General features: G+C 35.9%; 1 protein-coding gene and 1 non-coding gene across 9 annotated transcripts in view; both read right to left on the bottom strand.

Annotated features, from left to right (window-relative positions):
* Window positions 1-25,724, bottom strand: part of LOC5564645 (casein kinase I) — a 206,014-nt gene that overhangs the window by 77,559 nt on the left and 102,731 nt on the right. For 5 of the 8 annotated variants that reach the window (XM_021853324.1, XM_021853320.1, XM_021853322.1 and 2 more), the window contains exons 6-7: window positions 9,012-9,280; window positions 8,225-8,395 (exon numbers count right to left, since the gene is read on the bottom strand). In XM_021853324.1, coding sequence (XP_021709016.1) covers window positions 8,225-8,395; window positions 9,012-9,280 — 440 coding nt within the window. Of the gene's footprint in view, window positions 1-7,782; window positions 7,858-8,224; window positions 8,396-9,011; window positions 9,281-25,724 lie in introns of all 8 variants that reach the window. The other 3 variants (XM_021853318.1, XM_021853319.1, XM_021853323.1) reach the window with 1 other exon arrangement.
* Window positions 18,229-18,301, bottom strand: Trnar-ucu. Its single transcript has one exon. It is a non-coding gene; the product is annotated as a tRNA-Arg (tRNA).

The raw sequence follows: 25,724 nt of genomic DNA, 5'->3' as shown, positions 1-25,724 counted from the left end.
AAGGTCGAAGCTTGTTATCGCATGTCGAACTCAAATTGAGGAACTGAATTCAGTCAACTCTGTAAACCTTGTATGGGTACCTGGCCATTCTTCCATCGCTGGAAATGAATTGGCTGATGAGCTAGCTCGCGATGGAGCATCGCATGACTTCATTGGCCCTGAGCCGGCTATTCCAATTTCGAAGTGCTGGGTGAAGCTTCAGATAAACTCTTGGGCGGCAACTCAGCACAAGCAATATTGGAATAGTTTGGAGTCGTGTCGTCAAACAAAATTGTATATTACTGAGCCATCTCCAAAGGTGGCGAAGTATTTAACAAATCTGTCAAAGCAGAATTGCAGTCTCTTGGTCAGAGCGTTGACAGGCCACTGCCGACTCAACTATCACATGGCAAATATTCAGCGTGCTGACTCATTTGTGTGTGATAGTTGTGACTCCGATTATGGAACTTCGTATCACCTGATATGTAACTGTCCAGTTTTTGCGCAAATGCGATTCCAATTACTTGGTAAACACTTATTAAGTGAAACTGAATACAGAAGCCTGAATCTTCAGGACATCCTGTTATTCTTAACCCGCTGTGGTAATGAGCTATAGGCTCTCTTTACGCTCATGCGTTTTGCAGTGCCCTTTTTAGGGCGCTGTTCGAACCCATTGTGGTATGGAGCTACATGCTCTCATTTCGCTTATGCGATCTTCCCTCTTCAAGGGACCCCACTCCTATTTCCTCCCATCTTTCCCTTCCCTTTCCTCTCCCATCGGGTAGATGATGAAATAGGCTCACATATGGCGATGGCACAAATCTCCCAACTGGTGGGGAACGTGCCTTTGGAGCCGGCCTTCTGATACCTGATTGTCTTTTTTCGCTTTTTATTTTTCAAGACATTTCTACTCATAGAATTTCAGAAGATCTCTGAGAGATAGAGGTACGTTGTTCCATGGAGGGAGTAGCACTTGTGCCGAATCCCAGCACATAATAGTCCGAAATCTCCAAAAACGAAAGGAAAAGTGTGTAAATAGCAAATTAAGCAAAGTTCACCCTATATAATAAGTAGGGATTTATTAGATTTTGCTTCTTGAAGTATTTTTCTCAAGAACCATAAATAAATCCCTGGGAGATACAAGAGAATTTCTGGGATTCGTGGCGGTTTTCAGGAGAACATCCACACGGGATTAGCACAGAAGGCCGAATCATAGGAGGCCGAACCCATTCTAGCCTACCACAGAAGGCCGAATCACACAAGGCCGAATAAGGATTTAAATTTACAAACTTCTAGAATATGACTTGATTCACGTGATAGATTTTGAGAATTTTATTTGATAAGATTATATTTTTTGTTATATATGTATTGTTAAGCTGATTGTATCATTGGGAATGTAATTCTGTTGATGCGAAAAGATAAGGAGGTTTTGCGCCCGTTTGAGAGAGAGCGATAGTAAAAACAGCTCAACTCAAACAGACTTTTCCCTGCTCCAAATAAATAAATAAATAAATAAATTAATTAATTAATCAAGTCCATGCCTTATTAAATTCAATCATAAGTACTCTTAAAAATAATAAAAATCACTCCGGACGTAATTTACATTATGACTGAATGACACATGATGTAAGTGATGAAATGACGTAAAAATAGGTTCTGAGAGATGTATTAGAAGAAAAATGTAATTTTACACGATGATGGACATGGAAACGTTGCCGCTATGATTGACATTACCCGAATCAGACACCATCGTATTTAAAATGTACACAAATTCACATCATTTGGCTCGCTTCTTTTATGTGCATCCAAAAGACGTAAAATCGCATGATTTTTTCGGAGTGTGTAGGGAATTAATCAAGATACAAAAATCAACCCGTGGGAGGTACTGGATAATTTTTGGGTTTCGTAGCGGGTTTCAGGAGAACATCTACCTGCCCAGCAACGCGGATCTACTCAAACCTGAGTTGTTTCAACGCAAAACCGTAGTTGAGCCCAATAACCCAAAATTGGCTAAATTTCCAAGGCCTGCATTAGGAACTTTGCCATTGAAGCCATAAGAAAACTTTACATAAATTTAGTTTCATTTAACGCAAAATCAAGTTTATTCAGCCCAAGCTAGAGAAAAATGCATTTACCCAAATTTGGCTTATTGGGCCAAACTACCCCTATTGGGTAGGTGCAGCTCTCTCTGTTTTTGACAACATTGGTGAGGAAGCGAGAGAATACCGATAGATTTTGAGTTGAGAGAATAATTGATATACTTAATTTTGGGTAAAGTCAACCCAAAAATTAAGTAAACTGTTTTTTTCCGTGTGAGATTATCACAGAAAGCCGAATTAGGATTTAAATTTACAAACCTGAAGAAAATGACTTGATTAATCAAGTCCATGCCTTATTAAATGCAGTTATAACAGTGCAACATTTCACGAGGAACTAAGGCGGCAGAAGGCTGCTGAAGTCTTCGATGTCCAATGGGGGTGCATAACCTTAATTCAGTGTCATGTAAGCAGCAAATCCAAGTGTTTGTCCGATATAATGCAAACAGAGGATGTTTTTACTGTTTTAGGTCCGATAAACGACTGCGAGTTTGGACAGCAAGCTTTTGCCAGATGTAATGCCAGCATAGTTTTTTCGCAACAACCAGGAGAATGAATCTTGCTGGGATAGGGAGGCAACAAGCGTTTTACTGCTCATAAGAATGTTAAGCTTACTAAGAACACTTTTCATCGTATACACTCCCGTGCATAAGCTTGGGTTCACCCCCTAAAAACATGCAAAAGTGTTCAGTCTATATCTCTGTGATTACACGTCCAATTGATACTCTCTTAGCCGCATTCGAAAGGCAAAGAGTTACTCTTACTTCGTATTTATTTTTCCAAAAACATTTTTAGAACTTTGTATACCAAATTTTTACTTAAAGTTGTTATATTTTTCAAAAAACGCACTGAAAAATCATATCTAATTTCCTCAGCATTGGATCGATCAAAATTTTAAAACAAGGTGTCATTATAACCGTAATCTTATACTCATTGAAGAGCACTAACGAAATTTTTGCGGAAAAATATGAAAAGTATTCAAAATCAATGAAACAGTCAGTCAAGTCATCGTGCAAAAGTTTGGGTTCACTCCTTAGTACGGTGTATCGTGCAAAAGTTTGGATTCACCTGAAATTACTTAAATCTGTGGAATCTCAAACCAATCATGTACGCGCCATCATTTGCGCTCAGAAAAGCTTTAAACTATTAAAATAGGTTGAAAAATGGCAGAGATATTGAAAAAAATATATGCGTGCGGCTCAGGTGAACCGAAACTTTTGCACGATTTGCATCATACCAAGGGGTGAACCCAAACTTTTGCACGGGAGTGTATGTATTTACGCTTCCAGTACTCGCAAGGTTTTTTTTCAACAGCTTTGTACAAAATACACAGGGTATCGGCTCAATTAAAAAAAAATCCCTGACTTTCCCTGATCTTCCAGCCGTTTTTCGAGAAAACTCCAGACCACTGAATTGGTTAATTTGAACCGAAATAAGTATGATTTTGGAAGGTACATTTTCGGCAATTAGCATAAATCAAAATTATAGGTCGTATGAAAAAACTGAACAAAAATCTCACTTTACTCAAGTTGTCTTACAAATTTTCTTGAGCGTTTTTTAAAGGTAAAATTCGAGCTATTGCTGAAGAACTATCTTGGAGAATGCGTCCAAAGAATCCAACAGATTTCCCTAGAAATTTGTTTTGAAATTCTTCAACGTATTTATCCAGATTTTTCTACAATACTTCTCCAGGAACTTTTCTGAAATTTCCTCCAGAAGCTCCTTTTCTACTATTTTTTTTGTAAATCACAAGGAATTATTTTATTTACTGTTTTAAGAACTTCTACATTATTCTTCCAAGGATTTCCTTAATAATTCCTCTAATCTTCTTAAACCGCTCCAAAGCTTTCTCCAAAAATAATTAAGAATTTATTTCTTTGAATTTCTCCAAGAATAACTTTTGGAATTCCTGAGAACATTTCAGGAACACTGTCGAACGTTTTTTCAGGAATCACAGATTTGTTTCGCAAAATGTATTCATTATTTAAAAAGACTTTCAATAATTCTTCACGATTCGTTACAGGAATTTTTAAAAGTTAATATTTTAGGATTCCGACATGAATTTTGTCTAGGTTTTCTACCCTGATTAATGTATCTTTCTAAAGGTTAATAATAAGTTTTCTGATAGGAGATGAACGAACATAGGGCTGAACATCTCATTAACAAAGAAAGAAAGAAAAAGTTTTCTGATGTGTCTCTTGCATTTGTCGAGCCGCCAGCAATGCTGTAAGGGACTTCTACAAGATCTTCTATATGTTCAATAACTCTCACAAAATTTCAATGCATTTTCATGCCAACTTCTTCTTCTTGGCATTACGTCCTCACTGGGATAGAGCCTGCTTTTCAGTGACTAACTGAGAGCTTTCTTTAGCAAAGCTGCCATTTTCGCACTCGTATATCGTGTGTCAGGTACGATGATACTCTATGCCCAGGGAAGTCAAGGAAATTTCCATTACGAAAAGATCCTGGACCGGCTGGGAATCGAACCCACACACCTTCAGCATAGCTTTGCTTTGTAGCCATGGGCAAGAAAGCTCTCAGTTAATAACTGTGGAAGTGATCGTAAGAATCACTACGCTGAGTACCTGGCTCTGTCCCAGTGGGGAGGTTAATGCCAAGAAGAAGAGGCTTTCAAAAATAGAATAGGATGCGGCTCCTTTTCTCTTTATATCGTTTTACCAGTTTTAATTCGTCATTTTGAGTAAACTTGTGAAGATTGACATGATTGAATGGAGTGAACTCTTATTTTTTCCTCAAAATTTTGAGCAAAACATGCGAATTTAAGCAATGCGTTGATCCAGAGCACTTCTTGCGAGAACCTGGATCAGTATCAACTCGAGGATCCCTATGAGTACCTATCAGGGACCTTTCATGTAATACGACTTTGTTTTGGTATTCTCAAAAAAAAATATGGATAGGATGATTGAAAACGTGTAATTGACAACTGAATTTACATCGACAAAAAGTTTGAGACTAAAACACAATTTCACCGAGTCTTAAGGTTAAGGTTAACCTTTGGGCATGATTTTTTTCATGAGAAAGATAATAGTAAATATATGGCACATCCAGAGGCCGATTGACAGTTTTTAAAATTTTATACTGGATTCTCACATAAATTTCACCGAAAACAAAGACAGATTCTCACAGAATGTTGAGTAAGATTGTCACAGAATTCTTCATATGATTTCACAGGATTCACAGCCATGGTTATCACCGAGTTCGGGACATTATCCTGGAAAGGTTCTCATAATATCATTATTGAATTTCTTACAGATTTCTGAACAGGATATTTTTTTCCAGATTCTAGAACAGGATTTGAAAATGAGTCTCAAGTTGAGTTCTGAAAAGAATCCTGTGGTAGATTCTCACAAAATGCGGGATTCATGCTTAGAAAACACTCGGCAGGATTTTGAAATAATACTAGATGAGATACAAACTATGGAAATTTCTGGTAGAGTTGTGAGAATGATTTATACAAAATCGTGAATAATATTCTGACAGGGTCAGCGCGGGGCATTTTTTTAAGTATCCTGGGCTAGATTTTAACGTAAACATGAGCACAATTCTTACGATTTCTCCAAATGAAATTTCTATTAGAGTAAGGTGGGGCAAAAGTTCGACCTTAGTGGTATAATCAAAGTTTCCAGAAAAATATTAGCAGATGAAACAAAACAAATACCATACAGCCAACCTTCAACATATTGGCTATAATTTTGCTGAACAAACTTGTGTCAAAATATTTACCCATTTTTAGTTATAACAGTTTCAAAATTGATTGTCTTAATCGAACTTTTGCCCCACCGGTGGGGCAAAAGTTCGAATCTAGTGTGGGGCAAAAGTTCGTTAGCTAAAACACAAAATATCAATACTTTTATGCCAGGCATACTTTATACCAGCCGTAAACTTATGTTTGCCGAAAAATACACACTAAATTTTCATCAAAAAATGCCCAAAACAGGGTTAATTGTAATACTCCCAAAAAATAGCAGTTTTTCGCAAAACTAAGTGGAAATGTAAAATTTTTGTGACATTTTTCGCACGATCATGCAAATTTCGCCAAATTTAAAGATAATATGTAGATTTCAGGATATTTGAAAATGTGTCCGCGGATTTATACATGGGTCGAACTTTTGCCCCGCAGATTCGAACTTTTGCCCCGCTATGGGCCAAAAATTGATTCCAACTATTTATGCAAAAACTAATACACGTCAAAGCATCCTTATGATAGGCCTAGAAACGCCCTTACATAAAATATTGAAAAATATTTTATCTTCATTTGGTTCCATGCATCGAAAGTTTGACCAAATATTACAATATTTACGTCGAAAAACAACAAATAGCCATAACTTTTCCAAATCTCAATCGATTTTTATGATATTTGGAGTGAAAGTCTCTTACTTGAATAGAATTCGAACCACCATGACATTTCTATGTTTTGATTTGATTTGAGCTAGAAATCTTAAAAAGAAACTCTTGCCCCACTCGAACTTTTGCCCCACTTTACTCTACTTTAACCCTCTAATACCCAACCCCGCCTTTAGACGGGGTACACTTTGGAATTTTGTGTATTTTTTCGTAGCTCGCAAATCAAAATGATTTTATTTTTGGCTTTTACCTTGACTCATAACACGCATATAAGAAAAGTTTTTTATGGCTTTTGAAACATTTTTGTATTTTTAGAAGTTGTTTGAAAAATTGCATTCTTATATAACCTACAAATGCCTGGGCTTCATTTAACGTGTAATATAAAAAATCGTATCTTTTATATTTTTCTACGATTAACCTATCACAAACGAAGAGCCTGGTGGTATTAAAATCATTTCAAACCTGTTTTTCCGTTAGTTACACGGAAAATAAAATACGCTCCGAAAAAAAATTAAAAATTTAATATTTTTAAAAATACCGTAACAATTTAAATTTTTATTATTGCCAAAAATCAACAACTAGAAAAGGCTTCAAGAAAAAATGAAAAAAGCTAGGGATGTTCAAAAATAAAAATTATAAAAATCAAAAACCAAAATTTAAAAATTTGCGAATACAAATAAATAAATGCCCAAAACGTGTTTAGAACGATTTTAGATAACGAAAAATAATACTTAAATCGAAAATAAAAATTTGGGTATTAGAGGGTTAATGTGATTGTACCAAACATTTTGAAACTGCTTTATTGGAAAACTATTGTTTCTCAGTTGGGCTGCAATTCAAGGTTGAAAGGACTGGTTTAGAATAATTGCAACAGCAATTTACGCTTGCCAGTGATTCTAAACTCTTTGGGTTGTTGCAGTTTTGTAAACGAGTGTTGCAATATTCAATAAAGCGATTTCATATTTTTGGCCGCTATCGTATTTTCAAAGAAACATCGGAAGCATGGATCCTTGCAACATAATGATCATAGATGCCGTGTCGCGTCTTTATCTTTGTACCTAATCAAGAGTTTTCAATCAGAATGGCCAACAGTTTTGCAGGGAACCGCTGTGATTATCGATTGGATAACACTTGAAATAATGCCATAAAAATGGTATTCAATGAACGATGTACCTGCAAGTTTATCTAGCTTTTTTGTTTATCTACAATGCAGATCAAACGATTACGACCAAAGTTTTACCGCCGCAATTCTAGCATACCGCAAAGCACGAAAACAAAAACTACGCCCATCATATCCGGAGGAATATGGGGTAGGGGGGGAGCTTTCAAACTGATCGCGTACCTTTGCCGATTTCGTTTTGACAATGTGTGACGGTGGAGCATTGCGCAGCTGACGCATCGCGAAGAAATTTGAAGGCTGTCGTGGGCGGGAGCAGGTTGGAGAATCAACGGAAACAAATCAGGGTTAATATCACTTGAAAAATTGATTTGAGTGGGGCATTTATAGTCGAAATTCAATGGATACAAAAATGTTGAGTAATTTAAATTTAAGTCAACCTAATTTGGTCTTGAGAACCACAGGATCGATTCGTCGAGATTCTTAAATTTTCTTGAAAAGCAGTTGAGTTTTTCTAAGCTTCGTCACAATTTGGAGTCCCGAATCAGTTGCCTCTCGAGTCGCAGCAGGGGCTAAAGATAGGCGCTTGAAATCAAGGATTGCAGAAAAAAAAGGAAATCAAACCGTAACGCGGAAGGCGGCGAACCTTCCGCAGGGCGATACTCACCATCGTTTTGCCGGTCCAATCGAATTCGCCGTCGTCTACATAACCCTTAAAATAGAATAAATCTTGAAATAATCTCCGTAAGTGATCGTAATCAGGTGTTTCAAAAAAGTCTAGCCGCCGCACGTAGCGCAGGTATTTCGCAAATTCCTCCGGGTGTCCCTCGCACAGCACCTGGATGGGGAGAAATGGGAGAGAGGAAATTGGTTGATTAGTAGTGCAAGATCATCAGTGCGCATTGCGTACACAAATTGTTTCTACTCTCGGAAGTTTTGAAAACTGCCTGAAGCTATAAAAGTACTATTAAAACTATAAAAGTACCTCAGTGCATTTTTTTTTCTATCAGGAAGGAAGCTACCAGGAAGAAAGCTCTGCAGAGGATTCAAAATAAATTTTTGAAGATAATATTGAAGCTTCCTCCCTGATATAGTACTAATGAGTTTCATAGAATATCCAATGTTGAAACATTGGAACAAATGTCAAATGAAATTATTAATAATTTTAGACAAAACGTTTTGCAATCTTCTATTGTCATAATAAATGCTGTATATAATTAGATTATGTTGGGTTATTTTAATGAAAACCTATTTTTTCTTTTATTAGTAGGTGAATTCAATTCACCAAAAAATGTAATGAAATGTAATATGTTGTTACCAACAAGTTGATATTTGTTTAATTTAGTTTTAGGATTTAGATTTAGTTGCCTTACACAGAACACCTAGGTATAAGAAATGAATGCAATGTTTGAAATGATACTAATAAAGGAATTACAAAACTCAAGGTTACTCACATCGATCGGTGTCGCCCGCTTCGTGTCACCAATTTTTTGGTATCGCTCTTTGAGTGTGTCGGCTTTCAGACCTTGCCATGGCAGTGAACCTCTTAAGAAATACATAAACATGTGACCGAGGGCCTCCAGGTCGTCGCGCCGGGACTGCTCCTTGCCCATGTGGGTGTTGATCGACATGTACCGCGCCGTGCCCGTCAGCGACTTATGCTCTCGATATGGTATGTGTTTATTCGTATCTGAGTCAATATACTCTTTGGCGAGACCAAAATCTGAAAATTGGAAAATAGAAATAGAACACAAATTAATCTATTTAGTTGTACTTGGTGATTGTTGGATGGTATTTTGAAGGGGAGTCGTCACAACACAGTTCTGTGCATCGGGTCAGGAGACGGCATCCAAGCTTCGAATTCGCCAACATCAATCCCAGAGAAACGCCGCGAATCGATGAACGCGAGGAGGATAAACAAATAAACAAGTAATCAATTTGTTCTAGTGTTTCTGCGAGACGGCGGAAATATTTTTCCCATAGAAGAGATGCGCTTCATCGTGTAATTTCAAAGACAACACATGTTCGGACTGAGAACCTTCTTAGATTCAAAAGTAATTATGATTCCGTATTTGGATTTTTTTAATGAAATATAAATTTTATAATTTACCTGAAAAAAAGATCTACAATATACGTAGGATTTGAGCATGACAAATACTAACAGGAATTCTCTACAAAAAAAATCTTCAATAAGTACACCAGGGGATTGTTAAGGAATTTCTTCACCAAAAACTCCATCAAAAACCCTTCCGAAAAGATTCTTTAAAGGATACTCCTGGAATTTCTCCATTTTCTTCTGGGATTCATCTTGGAATATCTACAAGGATGCTTATATGATTTCCTCCAGAAATTTTGTGAAGCATAAGAAGTCGCCAGGAATTCTTTGAAGAATTCTGCCGGTAAATGATCCAAGACTCCTTTAGAAATAATACCAGGTATTCTACCAAGATTTTTTTTCAAAGATGTCATTTCTATGTCTTGTTGGGAGATTTATCCAGAAGATGTTATTGTTGATATTTATGTGTTCAATTACGTGAGTTTTAACCTAATGCCATTCAATTCACGTCTCCAGGGGTGTCTCCAAGAATTCCTATAGAGAATAAGTAATAGGGTAGGTGTACCAGTTATGGCCATAGTGGTTCCCTATTTCGGCATATGGGATAAATTGAATGTCTCCACATTTTGAAAAGTTTTAGCAGTAAGATATAGGGTATATCTTGATGTTAAAGCTTTCGAAAAGATTAAAAATGTTAAAGTTATCAGAATTTCACATATGGCCAAATAGGGAACCACTATGGCCATAACTGGTACACTTTCCCTACTCCTATTTATTTTTATCTTTCAAAAACTGTCTTCAGAAGTTTCCCAGGGGTTGCTCAAGAATTCTTCCAAATGTCCAAGCAACCAAGGAACTATTTCTGAAGAATTTTCCTTAAGGATTTCTCTTGTATGACCGTGTAGCTAGGAATTCCTCATGTAATTTCTTCATGATTTGTTTAATAGATATTTCAAAAAATTTCTCTGTGCGATTCATCGGTGATTCTTCCCAGATTTTCTTCAGAATTTTGAAAGGATTCAACTACGATCTCTCCGAGGAATTTCTTCAGGGATTCTATCAGAATTTTTCCGGTTTTTTAACGATCCCTCTATGAACTATTTTAATAGGACTGATAGCGATTGAATACACTAAAATAAAAACTTAAGAATATAAAAGAAATCAAATCAAAAAAAGGAGATAAATGTTTCAGAGATCCGTATCAGAGAATTTTTTTCTCATGATTTTTTCCAGTAATTTCATCAGAAATTAATTTAGATTTTTGCCGAAAGCTTATTTCGAATATTATAACGAAGATTTTTCTGTAAGTCATTTAATGATTCAGGATTTTCCGAGAAATTCCTCCAGGAGGCTTCTTCAAGAATTCAACCTAGAATTTTTCTAATGATGATCCCAGAAAATACTCCACAAATTTCATCAGAGGTTCATCCATAGATTTTTTATCAGACATTCCTCAAGAAAGTCCTAAGTCCTCCAGGATTTCATTCAGTGATTCTTCCATAGATTTCCCAAGGATTTCTTCCAAGATTTTAATTTAGGACGCCTTCAGGAATTCAACCAGTAATTTCATCCGATATGCCTTCAGGGGTTTCATAGGATTTCCTCTAAAATTTTCGTTCAGGTTTTATTCGAGTTTTCAACTAGAAATTTCTCTTAGAATAAAAAGAAATTTCTTCGGAGATTTCATCTATCCTTCCAGAATTCAAAGGTTTCAAAGCATTTATCCATTTTTTATCAGTGATATCCAAAATACTGTCAATTGTCTTTTTAGAAATTATTTGGATATTTTCTGAAAAAAAAACGGGAAGTCAATTCTATAAGATATCTTAAACTTAAATCTCTAATTGGCTATTTTCCATATTAAACTCAAGAAAATCCAGTTTCGACGACAGAATATTTTTAACCTTCCAATGGATTACATACATGGCCTGTTTCGCTACTTACCGCACAGTAACGCACTTGCGCTAGTGTCTATGCACGAAAAATCGCTAATAGGTAACGCGAAAAATATTTGTATGGCGAAAAACAAATCTCACGAATTATTTCTCAAAGTTGGGAACTATTTTCGAAAAAATATTTGGTTCCGGTTGTACGTGATGATAATGACTATCACGCCTACCAAATATTTTTTCGATAAATGCTTTCATTTACGAGAAATTTGAAGTTAGTTGTCTTTCCCCATACGGCCATACAAAATAAAACGAGAAAACTTCTGCTGATCAACTGTGGACAAGAGCAAAGCAGGTAATCCATTATAAAATCGTAACCTTAGAAAAGGAACGTTTTCGTAAAACCCGGACAATAAAAATGCACATATAACGAAATATATGTACTTGAAATATATGTGCATTATGCGATGCTTGTATGTGTAAAATTCCATGTATAAGATGTCGTCAAAAGGCCTTATACGGAGGCGGGACGTTTCGCATAAAGACGTTCCTTATAAGGACGTTTCGCATATTTTTTTGGATGAACGTGTCGCATTATAATTATAAGCCTTATTTAAAATGCTACTTGTTCTACTATGAAACTGCATGATGCCAAATATCCTTTTGAAAATTGGACCACTCCCGCCTTATACCTACAAAAGTAGAGGCGATATACGTGCATATTTCTATGATGAAAATGGCATTCAATGCGACGTGAATACGGGACGAAACGAAGTGCAACAATGAAATCAGAAAGTAGCCTTTTAAGCGATGAAAGTCAACCAAACGATTTCACACACCATCTAGTGCGGAGTAGATGCAATTTAAAAAACGACTGTTTACGGTAATTCTTATGCGATTTCTGGTTTCCTGGGATATATCCTAGATACATAGAAGTTAATCGAGATTTGATTGTATGACATTTGTCCGAACCAATTCGCCAGAATGTTTTTTTTTTGGCGAAAAACCATTTGGCAGAATGCACCATTTGCCAGAAAACCATTCCCCAGAATCATTGTTAGTAATTAAACCTTGATATGGAGTTACTCAGGAGTTCGAAAATATTCTCAATCAAGAGAACGTTTTCGAAAATGCCTGGGAGACTGATTTGGAAGAAGTGAGAACTATTATTAAAAAAAATCAAAAATATGAACGCTCCTGGCGATGATGGAATTTTCTACATCCTCATCAAGAAACTTCCAGAAAGTAGCTTAAAATATTTAGTTGATATATTTAACAAATGTTTTCAATTAGCATATTTTCCTGACAAATGGAAAAATGCTAAGGTTGTTCCAATTTTAAAACCAGACAAAAATCCTGCAGAAGCTTCTAGCTATCGTCCAATCAGTTTGCTTTCCTCCATCAGTAAACTTTTTGAAAAGGTCATTTTGAACAGAATGATGGCCCACATCAACGAAAATTCAATTTTTGCCAATGAACAGTTCGGATTCCGCCATGGACATTCGACCACTCATCAACTTTTACGTGTAACAAATTTGATCCGTTCCAACAAATCTGAAGGCTACTCTACTGGTCTTGCTCTTCTAGACATAGAAAAAGCATTCGACAGTGTTTGGCATGAAGGTTTGATTGTAAAATTGAAAAACTTTAATTTTCCAACATACATTGTTAGAACAATCAAAAGTTATCTGTCAAAACGTACACTTCAGGTCAATTATGAGAACTCCGGGACTGGAAGACTTCCTGTAAGAGCTTGTGTTCCTCAAGGAAGCATTTTGGGACCAATATTATACAATATTTTCCCATCTGACTTACCTGAGTTACCTCAGGGATGTCAAAAATCCTTGTTTGCGGATGACACAGGCCTCTCCGCCAAAGGACGAAGCCTGCGTGTCATCTGTAGTCGATTGCAAAAAAGTTTGGGTATTTTTTCTTCATACTTGCAGAAATGGAAGATTTCTCCTAATGCTTCCAAAACTCAACTAATAATATTCCCACATAAACCAAAAGCTCTTTATTTGAAACCTTCAAGTAGACATGTTGTCACGATGAGAGGGGTTCCAATAAATTGGTTGGCCATTGATCAGGACGTTATGTCACTGATCGCTAGTTTTCGATAAAACTTAAGGGTGGTCCTTTCGGTTGTCTCAAGTTGGTACGCCAGCTAGCTAAACATTTTGCTAAAAATCCCATTTTTTATTAATCTTGGGTATTTCTTCACGTGATATGTCTATTTTTTTTTTCTTGCAACACATAACAAACTTACTAGCATCGAATAGAGAAAGTATATAGCTTACTTTTGAAGTTAAAAAAAATGGCGGCCATTTTGAATTTGTTAGAAAAATCGTTTTTTTTACCATTAGCGCACCGCTCGTTTTGAATTCTGAGATTACCACCAGAAAGCTGAGAAAAAAATGCGTAAGATAGGCTTAAAAAACTAGGTATCAATGGTATTTATCGTATGAAATAAATGATTTTCTAAATCATGTTCGACGATTTTGACGTATATGGCGAGTGCAATCAATGCAAACATCATTTTTTGTACAACAAAGATACAAGTTTTCAATCGTTGGTGTATAATTCGAGTCAGGTGAAGAATAGGAGTATTATTTTGAGTGAAAAATCTGGCGTCCATCTTGGATTTTGACGCCATCTTGGTTAGAAGTAGTAGAATGAGTTTTTACCTTGTTGGCACTCAACATGTTGAATTTTAATGCTACCGTTACACTTATTCTTCTTCCTGATCTTTTTCCTGACGTAACGTCCCTACTGGAACAGAGCCAGCACCTCAGCTTAACTAGCTTTAAAAACAAATGATTAAGATTAATGACGTTAAGATTTTCATTCTAAGTTAATGTACTTTTGGCAATGCTTTACGTTAAAACTACAGATATTATCACAAGACTTACTAATGTCCCAACGGGCAATCTATAAACTTCATTCAATGAACAAATGAACAACAATGCATATGGTTAAGAAAAATTAGTTTTTGTTTCAATCAATGTTTTTGGACGGTTTTCATTTATTGAATTTATTTATTCATTATTGCTGAATTCAAAGATATTCTGTTATCAAAATCGCATTATAAAAGAAAGTTCTTATTCAATAAGGCTGATACAAATATTAATTTTCTTTTATGTCATCCCCCCCCCCCCCTTCGAAAATTCGAAAATTTTGAAGGGGAGAAAAAATAAGGATCATCATTGTTTTGACATCAGTTAGGTTTTTTTTCAATTTACAAAGTAAAAAACAAGTAAAATAATGATCCAGAGGACGATTAAAAACAGTTTAACAACTATCATCAAAAATAAAAATTCGAAAAAATAACTTTTTTTTTCATTTTTATTTTTTTGTTCTTTATTTAGTTTGCCGGGACCACTAGTATTCAATATAATTATCGGAAAGTTAATTTCACAATATTGTTAATATAACATTCATTTCTTTTGTTTGCCGCAGACAGCGATACACCTTTTCAGTACAATTATGAAGAACAGCCAATTATATAAAGAAGAGTAAATCTCTTTTGAAGCTGTGCTAGCATTAGCCCTAAAGAACAGTTTAATATTCAAAGAAGGGAAAATCATTCATGGAATTTTGAAATTACAATTGCCCATAATATCATACAAGCTATTATAAAATGGACTTGGATCTTTTTGAGGTGGGAATTACACACATGACAAAATGCTCTTAATAGATAGAATGATTTTTGCTCATGTAGAAATTAAGAAGGACACCCGTAACGCAGGTAGATCATCTTTTCGAGGTGCGTTACAGGGTAAGATCTACCATATTGTACTCTTGTTGTATCTGCTCTTGTTAATGTTACTTTCGGGCGAGTAAATAGATATGAAAGAGTAACAAGCCACTAAAACCCACCTATTTGTCCTAGATGATGAGGAGCTCGAAGTGGAAAAATGATTCAATCTGCATCTGAGGCTGGTTTCAATTCATGAGACAAGTTCTTTCCGAGTTCAAGTGCTTATCTTTCGATATCTATGAGGTGAACGATTCCGAATCAGCCGACCTCCTATTATCTAAAATAAGCTTCTTGTTTTACGGAACCTAAATGTCTAATTCGATGAAAGCTGTTCACGGTTACAAAAAATGACTTTGAACCTTATGAGAAGAAGCAATAATTTGATACGCTAGAGCACCGATACATAGTCAAAAATAGTATCATTCGACTGAGCTGTTTACAAAGGACACGGATCAAAGAAAACTGGTCGCAGTGCTTCATCCCGAACCGAAACAGGAAAAAAAGAAGGACACGGCGAAGTAAGAAAGTTGCTAACTCTTCGCAAAATTCCACAAAGTTATGTGCTTTTTCCTCTTTTTCAAGAAAACTCCAAATCATTTCTGCAAATATTCCTTTAAAGGATACTTCGGGGATTCTCATAGGAATTTTGCCAACGTTCTCCAAAGATCTCTCATGGCTTTCGCGGAGGGTCATGAAAAGTCCTCACAAAAAATATTAAATATTTAGAATGAAATTTACCGAGGATCGCGTGTGGCTTTCACTTAAAACGTCTAAAGTTATCTTCTGAATACCTCGGAGTATATAAGGTATTGTACTAAGAAATTGAGGACGCACAGTATAGGACAGAATGAAGTACGCAATGGCTGCAAATATTCAAGTTCAATCTCGAATACTAGTGCTCCGATAGATCCGATTTTTTTTTATATTGTTGAAAAATGTCATTCTACAAACTTGTTTGCCATACAAATAAAACAATTTTACCCCGAAAATTCTCAGTTTTTATTTTTGTATTCAGGATTCATGTAAAGCATATCTTCTGATTCATTCGATTCTAAATATTATAAATATTCCTGTCACATCCCTCGGGAATGATCGATGAGGCTTTGATGTCTAATGAGACTTGGGAAAATCTTTACTACCATGGAAATTTCGAACTCCGGGATATTTTAAAAAGAATAAAAAATAAATCAGGCGGTTTGAATTCTAAAGAATTTTAATTCCAGATTTGATAGGTTTTTCCATGACCACTTGAAAACTTTGATTCAAACAAAGTAATATTCTCGCACCCTATCAAAGCATGGAAATCCATTCTCAATGCGTTATCTTCGATGGCACATGTAAACCAAGACGCCCATCTTAAAATAGACCAAGACGCCTCTTCCTGTGCGGCTTCTTGCTCAGTTGGGATAGTATTTGCGTCTTACTGTGTGCTCTATTTTTAGAACGCGTTCTTACGGTACCATCCTCGCACCACGTAGAACCTAGCAGCAAACAAAATCGGGCAGCTAAACGATTTGTTTATTACTTAAACGGATAATTAAAGCGAAATAAACTGTTGTGGCTGCCTTGCCTGCCTCTCGTGGGAGACGACGGCGTGCACGCGAATCAGTCCGTTTGGCGGCGGCTTGCTTTCGTTTAGGTATGTGCACGAGGTACACACATTTTCTGACTGATTTGGCGTGTTTGTTGTGCTTACCTGGCGCAATTGAATCCCAATGAAACACTATGCCAATGGAAAAAAAAAACTGTCTAGAGAAAAGTTGAACTTCTTGAATGGACATTTATAAGGTGTCGATAATTGTCGAAATTTTAATTAACTGGTTTGCAACAAAACTTAACATTTCATTTGAAGTTTTCAAAGATTGTCCTCATCGTAGGCATTCCTTAAAAAAAGTTTCGATATTTTTTATTGGACTGTTCTTGAAGTCCACCTAAAGATAAGCGTTCTGTCGAAGATCTTATCAGAAATCGTTCGACAAATTTGTTAAGGATCGTGCCGGAAAAACAACAAAATATCACAAAATAAATCAATTCAACTAGGGAGGGGGTTATGGAGTTCCTCTAGATATTGCTTTGTCTGTTTGTCTTCAGATTTTTCTAGGAATTTCTCCAAGAATTATTACCTTTTTTCAAGAAATACTTACTTCGGTGAGCAGTTAGTTATCCGAAAACAAGCAAGTTTGTTTTCAGTTTGGTTGAATAAATTTACAATATAACAAACATGTATACTGATAATATCATAAAAATAGCCCAATGTTTTATCTTTTGAAACAGCAAGATAACGAGTTCTGTTTTTTATTTTTAAAATTTATCACATAATTTTAACATTTAACATTCAATCATTTTAAATGTCGACTAATGATTATAAACATTGTACTTGTCAATTGTGCCTCAATCTGACAGTTCAAAACTTGTTGATAACAAACGTCTTTTCATGATCATTAAATTTTCATCGATAACCACTATTCTTCGATGAATCCCAACATTAGCACCTTTAAGTAATTCTTAGCTTTTTTTAAATAAATTTCTCCAAGTATTTCCTCGTCCTGAAATTCGAAACCGAAATCCTTGAAAATCATTGAACCAAATACAAAAGTATTAAGGAAGGGTGCAGAGTTACTTGGGCACTTCAGCATGCAGGGTTTTTTCTCGATCGAAATATCTGAAACTTTACAATAAGAAGCACTTCGATACGACGCATACTTATTGTGGCCCAAATGAAACAAAAGTGTCAAGAATAGGATCCGGCTCCTATAAAGTGAACGACACCAAGGTTTCCCAGAAACATTTCAAATGGTACTGAAAAAAAAACTTCCCATCATTATCTGTATCACTGACTACGAAAAGTCAAGCCATCTATCTGCTACCACCTACGCTGAAGCGAAACAACCAACCACACACAGAAATCGACTCCACCGAACCAAAAGTGCTCGGCTAGCCGAACAAAAAAGAATCCAAGTTTCAACTTGCATCCCTTGTGGGGATCGAACCCACGACCTTTGGATTAGAAGTCCAACGCGCTATCCGCTGCGCCAAAGGGACATGCGGAAAGCGAGCGCTCAAAGCCCATCAAAAGCCAGAGCCCGGCCACGGGCGTACGCAAAAACCGGCAACGACCGGCGAAACGGGACTCACGAGTCGCTGTCTGTATTGGGTGTTCTCTTTGTATGGTGGTACCGTTACGAGTAGGCGACACAGACAGTGCGGAGAGCGAGCATGAATCAGCTGGTCCGCGTTTTGTTCGTTCCATTCGGCACATATACCCACAGGGAGAGCGAGAGAACCGGCGCAGCTGCGCACGGTTCACTCGATTCAAAACAAACTTCATTCTGTTTCCTCGCGTTCCGTTCGCAGTGGCTTTCATTGATGACGGTGGCGGGGAGGTAGCAAACACACCGGCAGCACAACGAGTGACGATGCACAGTGGCGCGCCTTCATTCAAAGGTTGGAAACAATCTAAATTGCATCCCAAGTAAGATTTTAACCAACTACTGTTGCATACATGTTCTTAAAGCCATCCTATAAAAAAAAACTTATTAATTAAGAAAAGCTTAATTTATGTACAGTAAATTTTCCACTAATCAATTCAATGAAATTTATGTAAATTTTCTCTGTGAACTGTCATGGATTTGAAGTGTAATTTTAGTTTATTTCTGACATACAAATTTTCATGGTTATTGAATATTTGTTCAAGTAATATAGTTCTATTGATCAAATAAAAATAGATGTATGAAAACAACATGTTTCATCAAACGAAACACTAATGAAATATGTACAAATACATGGATGCACAGCTCTCGTTTGGGATGGAATATTTAGTGAGGATTGCTTAATTCATATAACAAATGTGAAATATCAATATTGTTTTCAATTTTACCCTGAAAAAAATAATAGAACAGAACACGAATAATAAAAGTACCAACAAACGTATTTAAGAGAATTCAAACTTATAATAACAATGTATTGGTTTTTCGGATATTTGTCACAAAATAGCTAAAACACTGAAAGTCATACAAATTACTTCTAAAATAAGACATTATATTTATTTTCCCCTTTCGAATTTTTGCCACCTTTGAAGGGCGGGGTGACAAAAGCAAAAATTCACATTTGCTCTGGCTTAATCTATTAACTTTATTTGATGCCATGCGCTAGTAGCATATGAGTATCTTGAAAATGGGAGGACCTGAAAAATGAGACCAAAAAATCCGAAAAAGAAACTTAAACGAGACCAAACACGAATCAATAAAACTAGCGGGAACTCTAATTTTCAATGATTTTCTCCAGGAATTACCTCAGAAATGAATTCGGGTATTTGCCCAAAGTTTCCTTCAAACATTACATCGAAGTTCATTTGATGATTTGTTTCCGAATGTCCTAAGGAATTTTTCCGAGAATTTCATTTCAGTTTCCTTCAAAAACTATCCCATCAATTTTTCTCAGGACAACCCTAGATAGAACCAAGAATAGAAGAACCCTAGAAGAACCAAGAAGCTTTCCAAAAAAATTCTCAGATTTTTTAAGAACGGCTCAAATCTCTCAGTAAGTCATCTAACATTGTATCCCATTCCTCCTAGATTTCCGTTTGAAACATTCAACAAGCAATTTCACCAGATATGATTTTTTATATAGCAATTTCACCAGATATGATACTCAGGAATTACTCCACAGATTCTTTGCAAAATTTTCTTAACAAGTCTTCTAATATTATTTCCATCGATTCATCCAGAGAAATGAAACATATGAACATATGAAGTTCTAAAAAAACCTTGCTGAACTCCTACAAGAATCTCTTCAAAGGTTCTCGGTCATTGTGGTTGTCTTGGAGAATGTCTTAGATAAATTGCAATAATAATTATTTAAAATACGTATTATTCTCTGATGAAATTTCTTGAGGAACATCAAGGTAAACCCAAGAGAAATCTGTATTTTAGTGCTCGGGGAAAAATTAATGGATTTTTTTCTGTAGTATTTACGGCATTAAACCAAGGTGTAAAGCAGGCATGCCTAACCCTTTTGGCTCATTTTTGACATAAATAGTAGCCGCGTTCGCAATAATAGTCCGAGAAAATTGTACCTCAAATGAAATCTTGGCTTTATATCTGAATGATAAACGTTAAAAAAATCAAATTCATATAAAACTCTCCGCTCGCGATGCATGCAAAAGCAAAAATCAATCCAGCCCGCGGGCTGCATCAATTTTTCGACTTAAATGAATCTGTAGCAAACAGTTTGATAATATTTCGATTTTTCATACATGGATAAGTTAGATATAATGCCAAGCTTTCATTTGAGGTACAAATCTCTCAGATCGGACTATAATTGCGAACGTGGCAACCACTTATGTAAAAAAAAGCCAAGAAGGTTGGGCAGGCCTGGTGTGAGCTGTTGAAGAATACATTGAGATTTTACTTGATAAAATACTCGAGAAATGTTTGAAATAATTGCAGGATGTAATGCTGATTAAATTCCTAGGAGAACTTAAGGTTGAGTTTATTGAAGACTCCTGAGAGAGTGCTCAAAAGATTTCTTGTTTCCTGGAGGAATTTTTTGAGCAATTCTTGGGAGAATCCGATAACAAACTGGAGAAATTCATATGAAAATGCCTAGAAGTATAGCAGGAAATATAGAGTAAAGTGGGGCAAAAGTTCGAGTGGGGTAAGAGTTTCTTTTTAAGATTTCCAGCTCAATTCAAAACAAATCTTATAAATGTCATGGTGGTTCGAATGCTATTCAAGTAAGAGACTTTCAATCCAAATATCATAAAAATCGATTGAGATTTGGAAAAGTTATGGCTATTTGTTGTTTTTCGACGTGAATATTGCAATATTTGGTCAAACTTTCGTTGCATGGAACCAATTGAAGATAACATCTTTTTCAATATTTTATGTAAGGGCGTTTCTAGGCCTATCATAAGGTTGCTTTGAAGTGTATTAGTTTTTGCATAAATGCTTTAAAATAATTTTTGGCCCATAGTGGGGCAAAAGTTCGAATCAGCGGGGCAAAAGTTCGACCCATGTATAAAATCACGGAAACATTTGCAAATTGCCTAAAATCCATATATTATTTTCAAACTTAGTTAAATTTGTCTGATCGTGTGGTAATTGTCACCAAAATTTTACATTTCCACTTAGTATTGTGAAAAACTTCTATTTTTGAGTATATTCCAATTAATCCGGTTTTGGGCAATTTTTTGATGAAAATTTAGTGTGTATTTTTCGTCAAACTTAAGTTTACTGCTGGTGTAAATTATGCCTGTAATTAAAGGATCGATATTTTGTGTTTTAGCCAGCGAACTTTTGCCCCACACTAGATTCGAACTCTTGCCCCACCGGTGGGGCAAAAGTTCGAATAAGACAATAAATTTTGAAACTGTTATAACTAAAAATGGGTTAATATTTTGACACAAGTTTGTTCAGCAAAATTATAGCCAATATGTTGAAGGTTCACTGTATGGTATTTGTTTTGTTTTAACTGCTATTGTTTTCCTGGAAACTTTGATTACACCACTAAGGTCGAACTTTTGCCCCACCTTACTCTACATTTAACAGCTGTGCTTGGGACTACGTTTTCAAGTGATGCCTATTGATGTCAAATCGATTTCGATTCCATTGAGATATAGCTGTTTGGAGTCCACACTTAAGATGCAACCAAAATTCGAAAATAAAATTGATCAATCTCAAATCACATAATTATAAAAAATGAAAAAATATCAACAAGTAATTTTGATAACATAATTTTTGAGGTTTAATGTGCCACTGTGCGATGGATGTGGGATTTCGCGGCCCGACTGATAGTGTGAGTATGCGCAGTTCATCAAGTCAGCCGGGTCTAAAAATAGATTGCTGCGAGCGGGAGAGAATAATGAGCATAGCAGGGAGAGTCTCAGCTATGCTCTGGTTATGCTGTAGAGACGATGAATGGGTATGCTAGTGGAGGAGCATTCGAGCATCTGCTCGCTTTGGGGTGGTCGTATGATTCTAACCGACACATGCGCACTGAAGGGGGTGGTGGATCGTTATTGTACATGTGCTGGTCGTGGATTGTGTATTTGCGTTGCGATACCGAATACCGATGATAGGTGTGGATCGCGTTCGAGTGGATGCCGTTTCCGTAGGCGTCAGGGTGAGTCAGCATACACAGTATATGGGTAGGTAGGCGCACATGGCATGCACTACTTGTGGATGATGCCGATGAGCGATGGTTGACCTTACTAACTAGAGCAGAGTTTCCCAATTTAATTTGATTCACAATTCCCGTTAAGATTTCTGTCTAGTTGATTATAAATCGTCGTGAGTACCGATAGCAATTTAGATATGCTATACAGTATTTTAATTCACTTTTTTACCATCTTAAGGTGAAGATGAATCGAAGCCAAGCCTCAAATTTTCAAGAGCACAAATCTGGAAAACCAAACATTTAATCTGAAAACTTAATCGATTGGTCACTAGCTAGTGGTGACCAATCGATTAAGTTTTCAGCTGAAATGAGTGTTCGGTTCTCCAGATTTGTGGTGTTGAAAATTTGAAGTTTGACTTCGATGCATTTTCACCTTAAATCACATTCTTTATTTTTCAAAAAGTTTATTGTACTGCAAAATTGAATGCAATCCACTCCAAAATAACCTATTTTGATATACTAATACATGTAGATAACTTTTGTTGCAAAAATGTGTACAATTTTCAAGAAACTATGTAGGGTAGGTGTACCAATTATGGATGCAATAGGTCAACCGTATGGATAAAAATCAGATTTTACCAGCGTTTCTAAAACGTAAGCATGACTTGTTGATTTCAATTACTAGTTTGAAGCCTTGCAAAAGAGCTGAATTGAAAAGTTTGAAAAAAAAAAAGTCTCAAAGCTACTAAAAATTGATTTTAAATTTTTGTCAAATATTTGCACGCAATCGACTTAAATGCAGTCCAGTGAATGATAATGCATCGCTAATAAGTAATGAAGTGATTGCTCATCAAATTTTACAGAAATTTTGTGTAATATAGCCAATAAATCAATTTATTGCAATGAGTTCAAGGGAGCAACTAATTTTTTAAAGGAGTCAACAAGTAGTGAAAATTGAAAATATGATATAAAACAGCATTAACTAACTCACATTACTTCTCCAGTGCCTAATTTTGGAGAAAAAAGAGCGAAAACTCCAAAATCGAGTATCGCTGAAACAATCCTCTCTACCATGAAATCAGCAGCTGCCGCTTGCGAACATTTTCGAACGTGTGATTGAAAAATCGTAGTAATTGAGCACAAAACCTGAAGTTAATGCCTTACCGAATCGTCCCGTCGTGGAAGTGACCCATAAAACGACTAGGGAAGAAGCACCGGTTTTGGTCATACGCCAATTTTAGCCATAGTGGAATATGCACCGTTTTACATAGCCAATCAGCATGAAACCTTTTGTGTTCAGTAGATCACATTCACATGATAACTTGCGATATTACTTTTCCTTAAAATTTCAGCACCTATACATGTAATCAGGCCAGGGTACTCCTAATTTAGCAACTCTCATAAGAAATCAATGCGATTGGCCAAATTAGCAACCGAAGTTAAATATGTGGCCGAAACTGGTTATGGTTGCCTATTTTGACTAACGAGATGTTCAATGCGACAAAAGGCTTTCAGCTCAGTTCCGAATTTTTTTAACCGGTGCTTTTATCCTATACTTCTTTTATTTCACTGATAAAAAAATACAATATTTGTACTAGTTATCGACATAGTGGAAATATCATGATTAATGATTCACAACTCAAGGCTAAGTAGCCCGTCATTCGTTTTGGCAACAATGATGACTTTTTAGCTTGCATTTCAAAGTGATAAAACTCAGTCTTGATAGTTTATATTGACGTGAAAAAGTATCACTGTACGCGCTAAGACGTATAAAGTATACTGATACTTTTTCAGCTAAGTCAGTGCAAAACCAACTGATTTTCTTTGATTTGAAATCGTGAGATGATTTAGCAACGATCATCAACGACGCGTACAAATTTCAATGACGGCCTACTTCGCCTTAAAACTGTAAATTTAATTGCTCACCAGCTAAATTTGTTCATTTGTTCTCACTAGGCAACATACATTTATCGGTTGAAGCAGTTTTACCGGATGAAAACATAAATTTCGTAATGGGTGTTCTTTAGCAAACTGCTAAGAAGGTGACATATGTGTGAGGCAAAATTTCCAAATGTTCATTTTTCGAAGCTTATTGCACGTATGTTCTTATCAAGGCTTAGTTATCATCAAAAACAAATAGGTTTATCATTCTTGTGAATATAAGCTGTTATATTCTAGTAAAACATTAAGAAAACATCTCTTTTTGTTCCCACAATTACCATAATTGGTACTTCTACCCTATTAAGCTGTAAATGGTGTACCTGAAACGGTACCTGATCGAATTCAAGGAATGGAACAGTAGTTTCCAAAAGCTTGTTTTTCAGAATCCTAACTTCAAAAACTTATGAATTTAACAGAAATTATCCCAGAAAATCCACCATTGACTCGTGCAGGAAATTTTTCTACAATTTGCTCCAACAATTTATCCAGCATTTCGTCCAGAAGGTCACCCTAAAACCTTTCCATATTTTTTATCAACATATCTGAGCATGAGCATGATTGATCGTCCACACAAGGAACGAACGGATGCTACTTGGGATAAGTTGCACCCTCAGTGTGCAAGTATTGAAGTTCCCATTCTTTGAACTGAGAAATAACGGCGCCGGCTGCGTCCGAATGCAGGTCAAATTTGGGATGGGATGGAAATGTTAACGTGTTACTCGCTTTAAGGAAGCCGTTAAGTCCTGTGCACTTCCACAAGAAAACACTGTAATTTTGAAAAATGGGAAAGGGTAGAATTCGTCTTGGAAAATGACAGGCTTGATTATCTTGAGATCATGCAGAAATAATGCATCATTTCCACGGATCAATGTGTAGAACCATTAAAAAATCTTGTATTATTATCTCAGGTAACACGAAAAACCAAACCGCTTACCTAAGGTTTACAACGCGCACTCTCTTGTTTTTTCTTTCAACAAAACCGTTAGAATTCATTCAAACGGTTAATTCGGTAGATCATTAAAATATGACACCATTGATAGCCACTAGATTTAAAAACAAATCTAGTAATTTCCCTGGGGATTCTAAAATATAGAAACTTTGGAGACTAAATGCCTGAAAAAGAGACCAAAAAAAAAAAAAAATACTCGTGACTTCACGCCGGAATTTTTTTCATGAATTTCATCGAGATACTTCAGGCATTTGTTCAAAGTTCTAGTGATTGTTACAAAATTGCTTTAAAAATTTAATCAGAATTTTTAAAGAATATCTTTAAAAAAACAATCTTTTCGAAGGAAGTTATCCAGAAATTCATCCAGTAATTCATCAGTATATTTCCTTCATTTTTCCACTATTTTGTTGGTAATACTGTAGAGAAGCATGTTTGGGATTTTTATCATAAATTTTTGAT

The sequence above is a fragment of the Aedes aegypti genome, chromosome 3, assembly GCF_002204515.2.
Source record: "Aedes aegypti strain LVP_AGWG chromosome 3, AaegL5.0 Primary Assembly, whole genome shotgun sequence".
NCBI classification, from domain to species: domain Eukaryota; kingdom Metazoa; phylum Arthropoda; class Insecta; order Diptera; family Culicidae; genus Aedes; species Aedes aegypti.
This window is presented reverse-complemented; position numbering and strand designations above follow the sequence as displayed.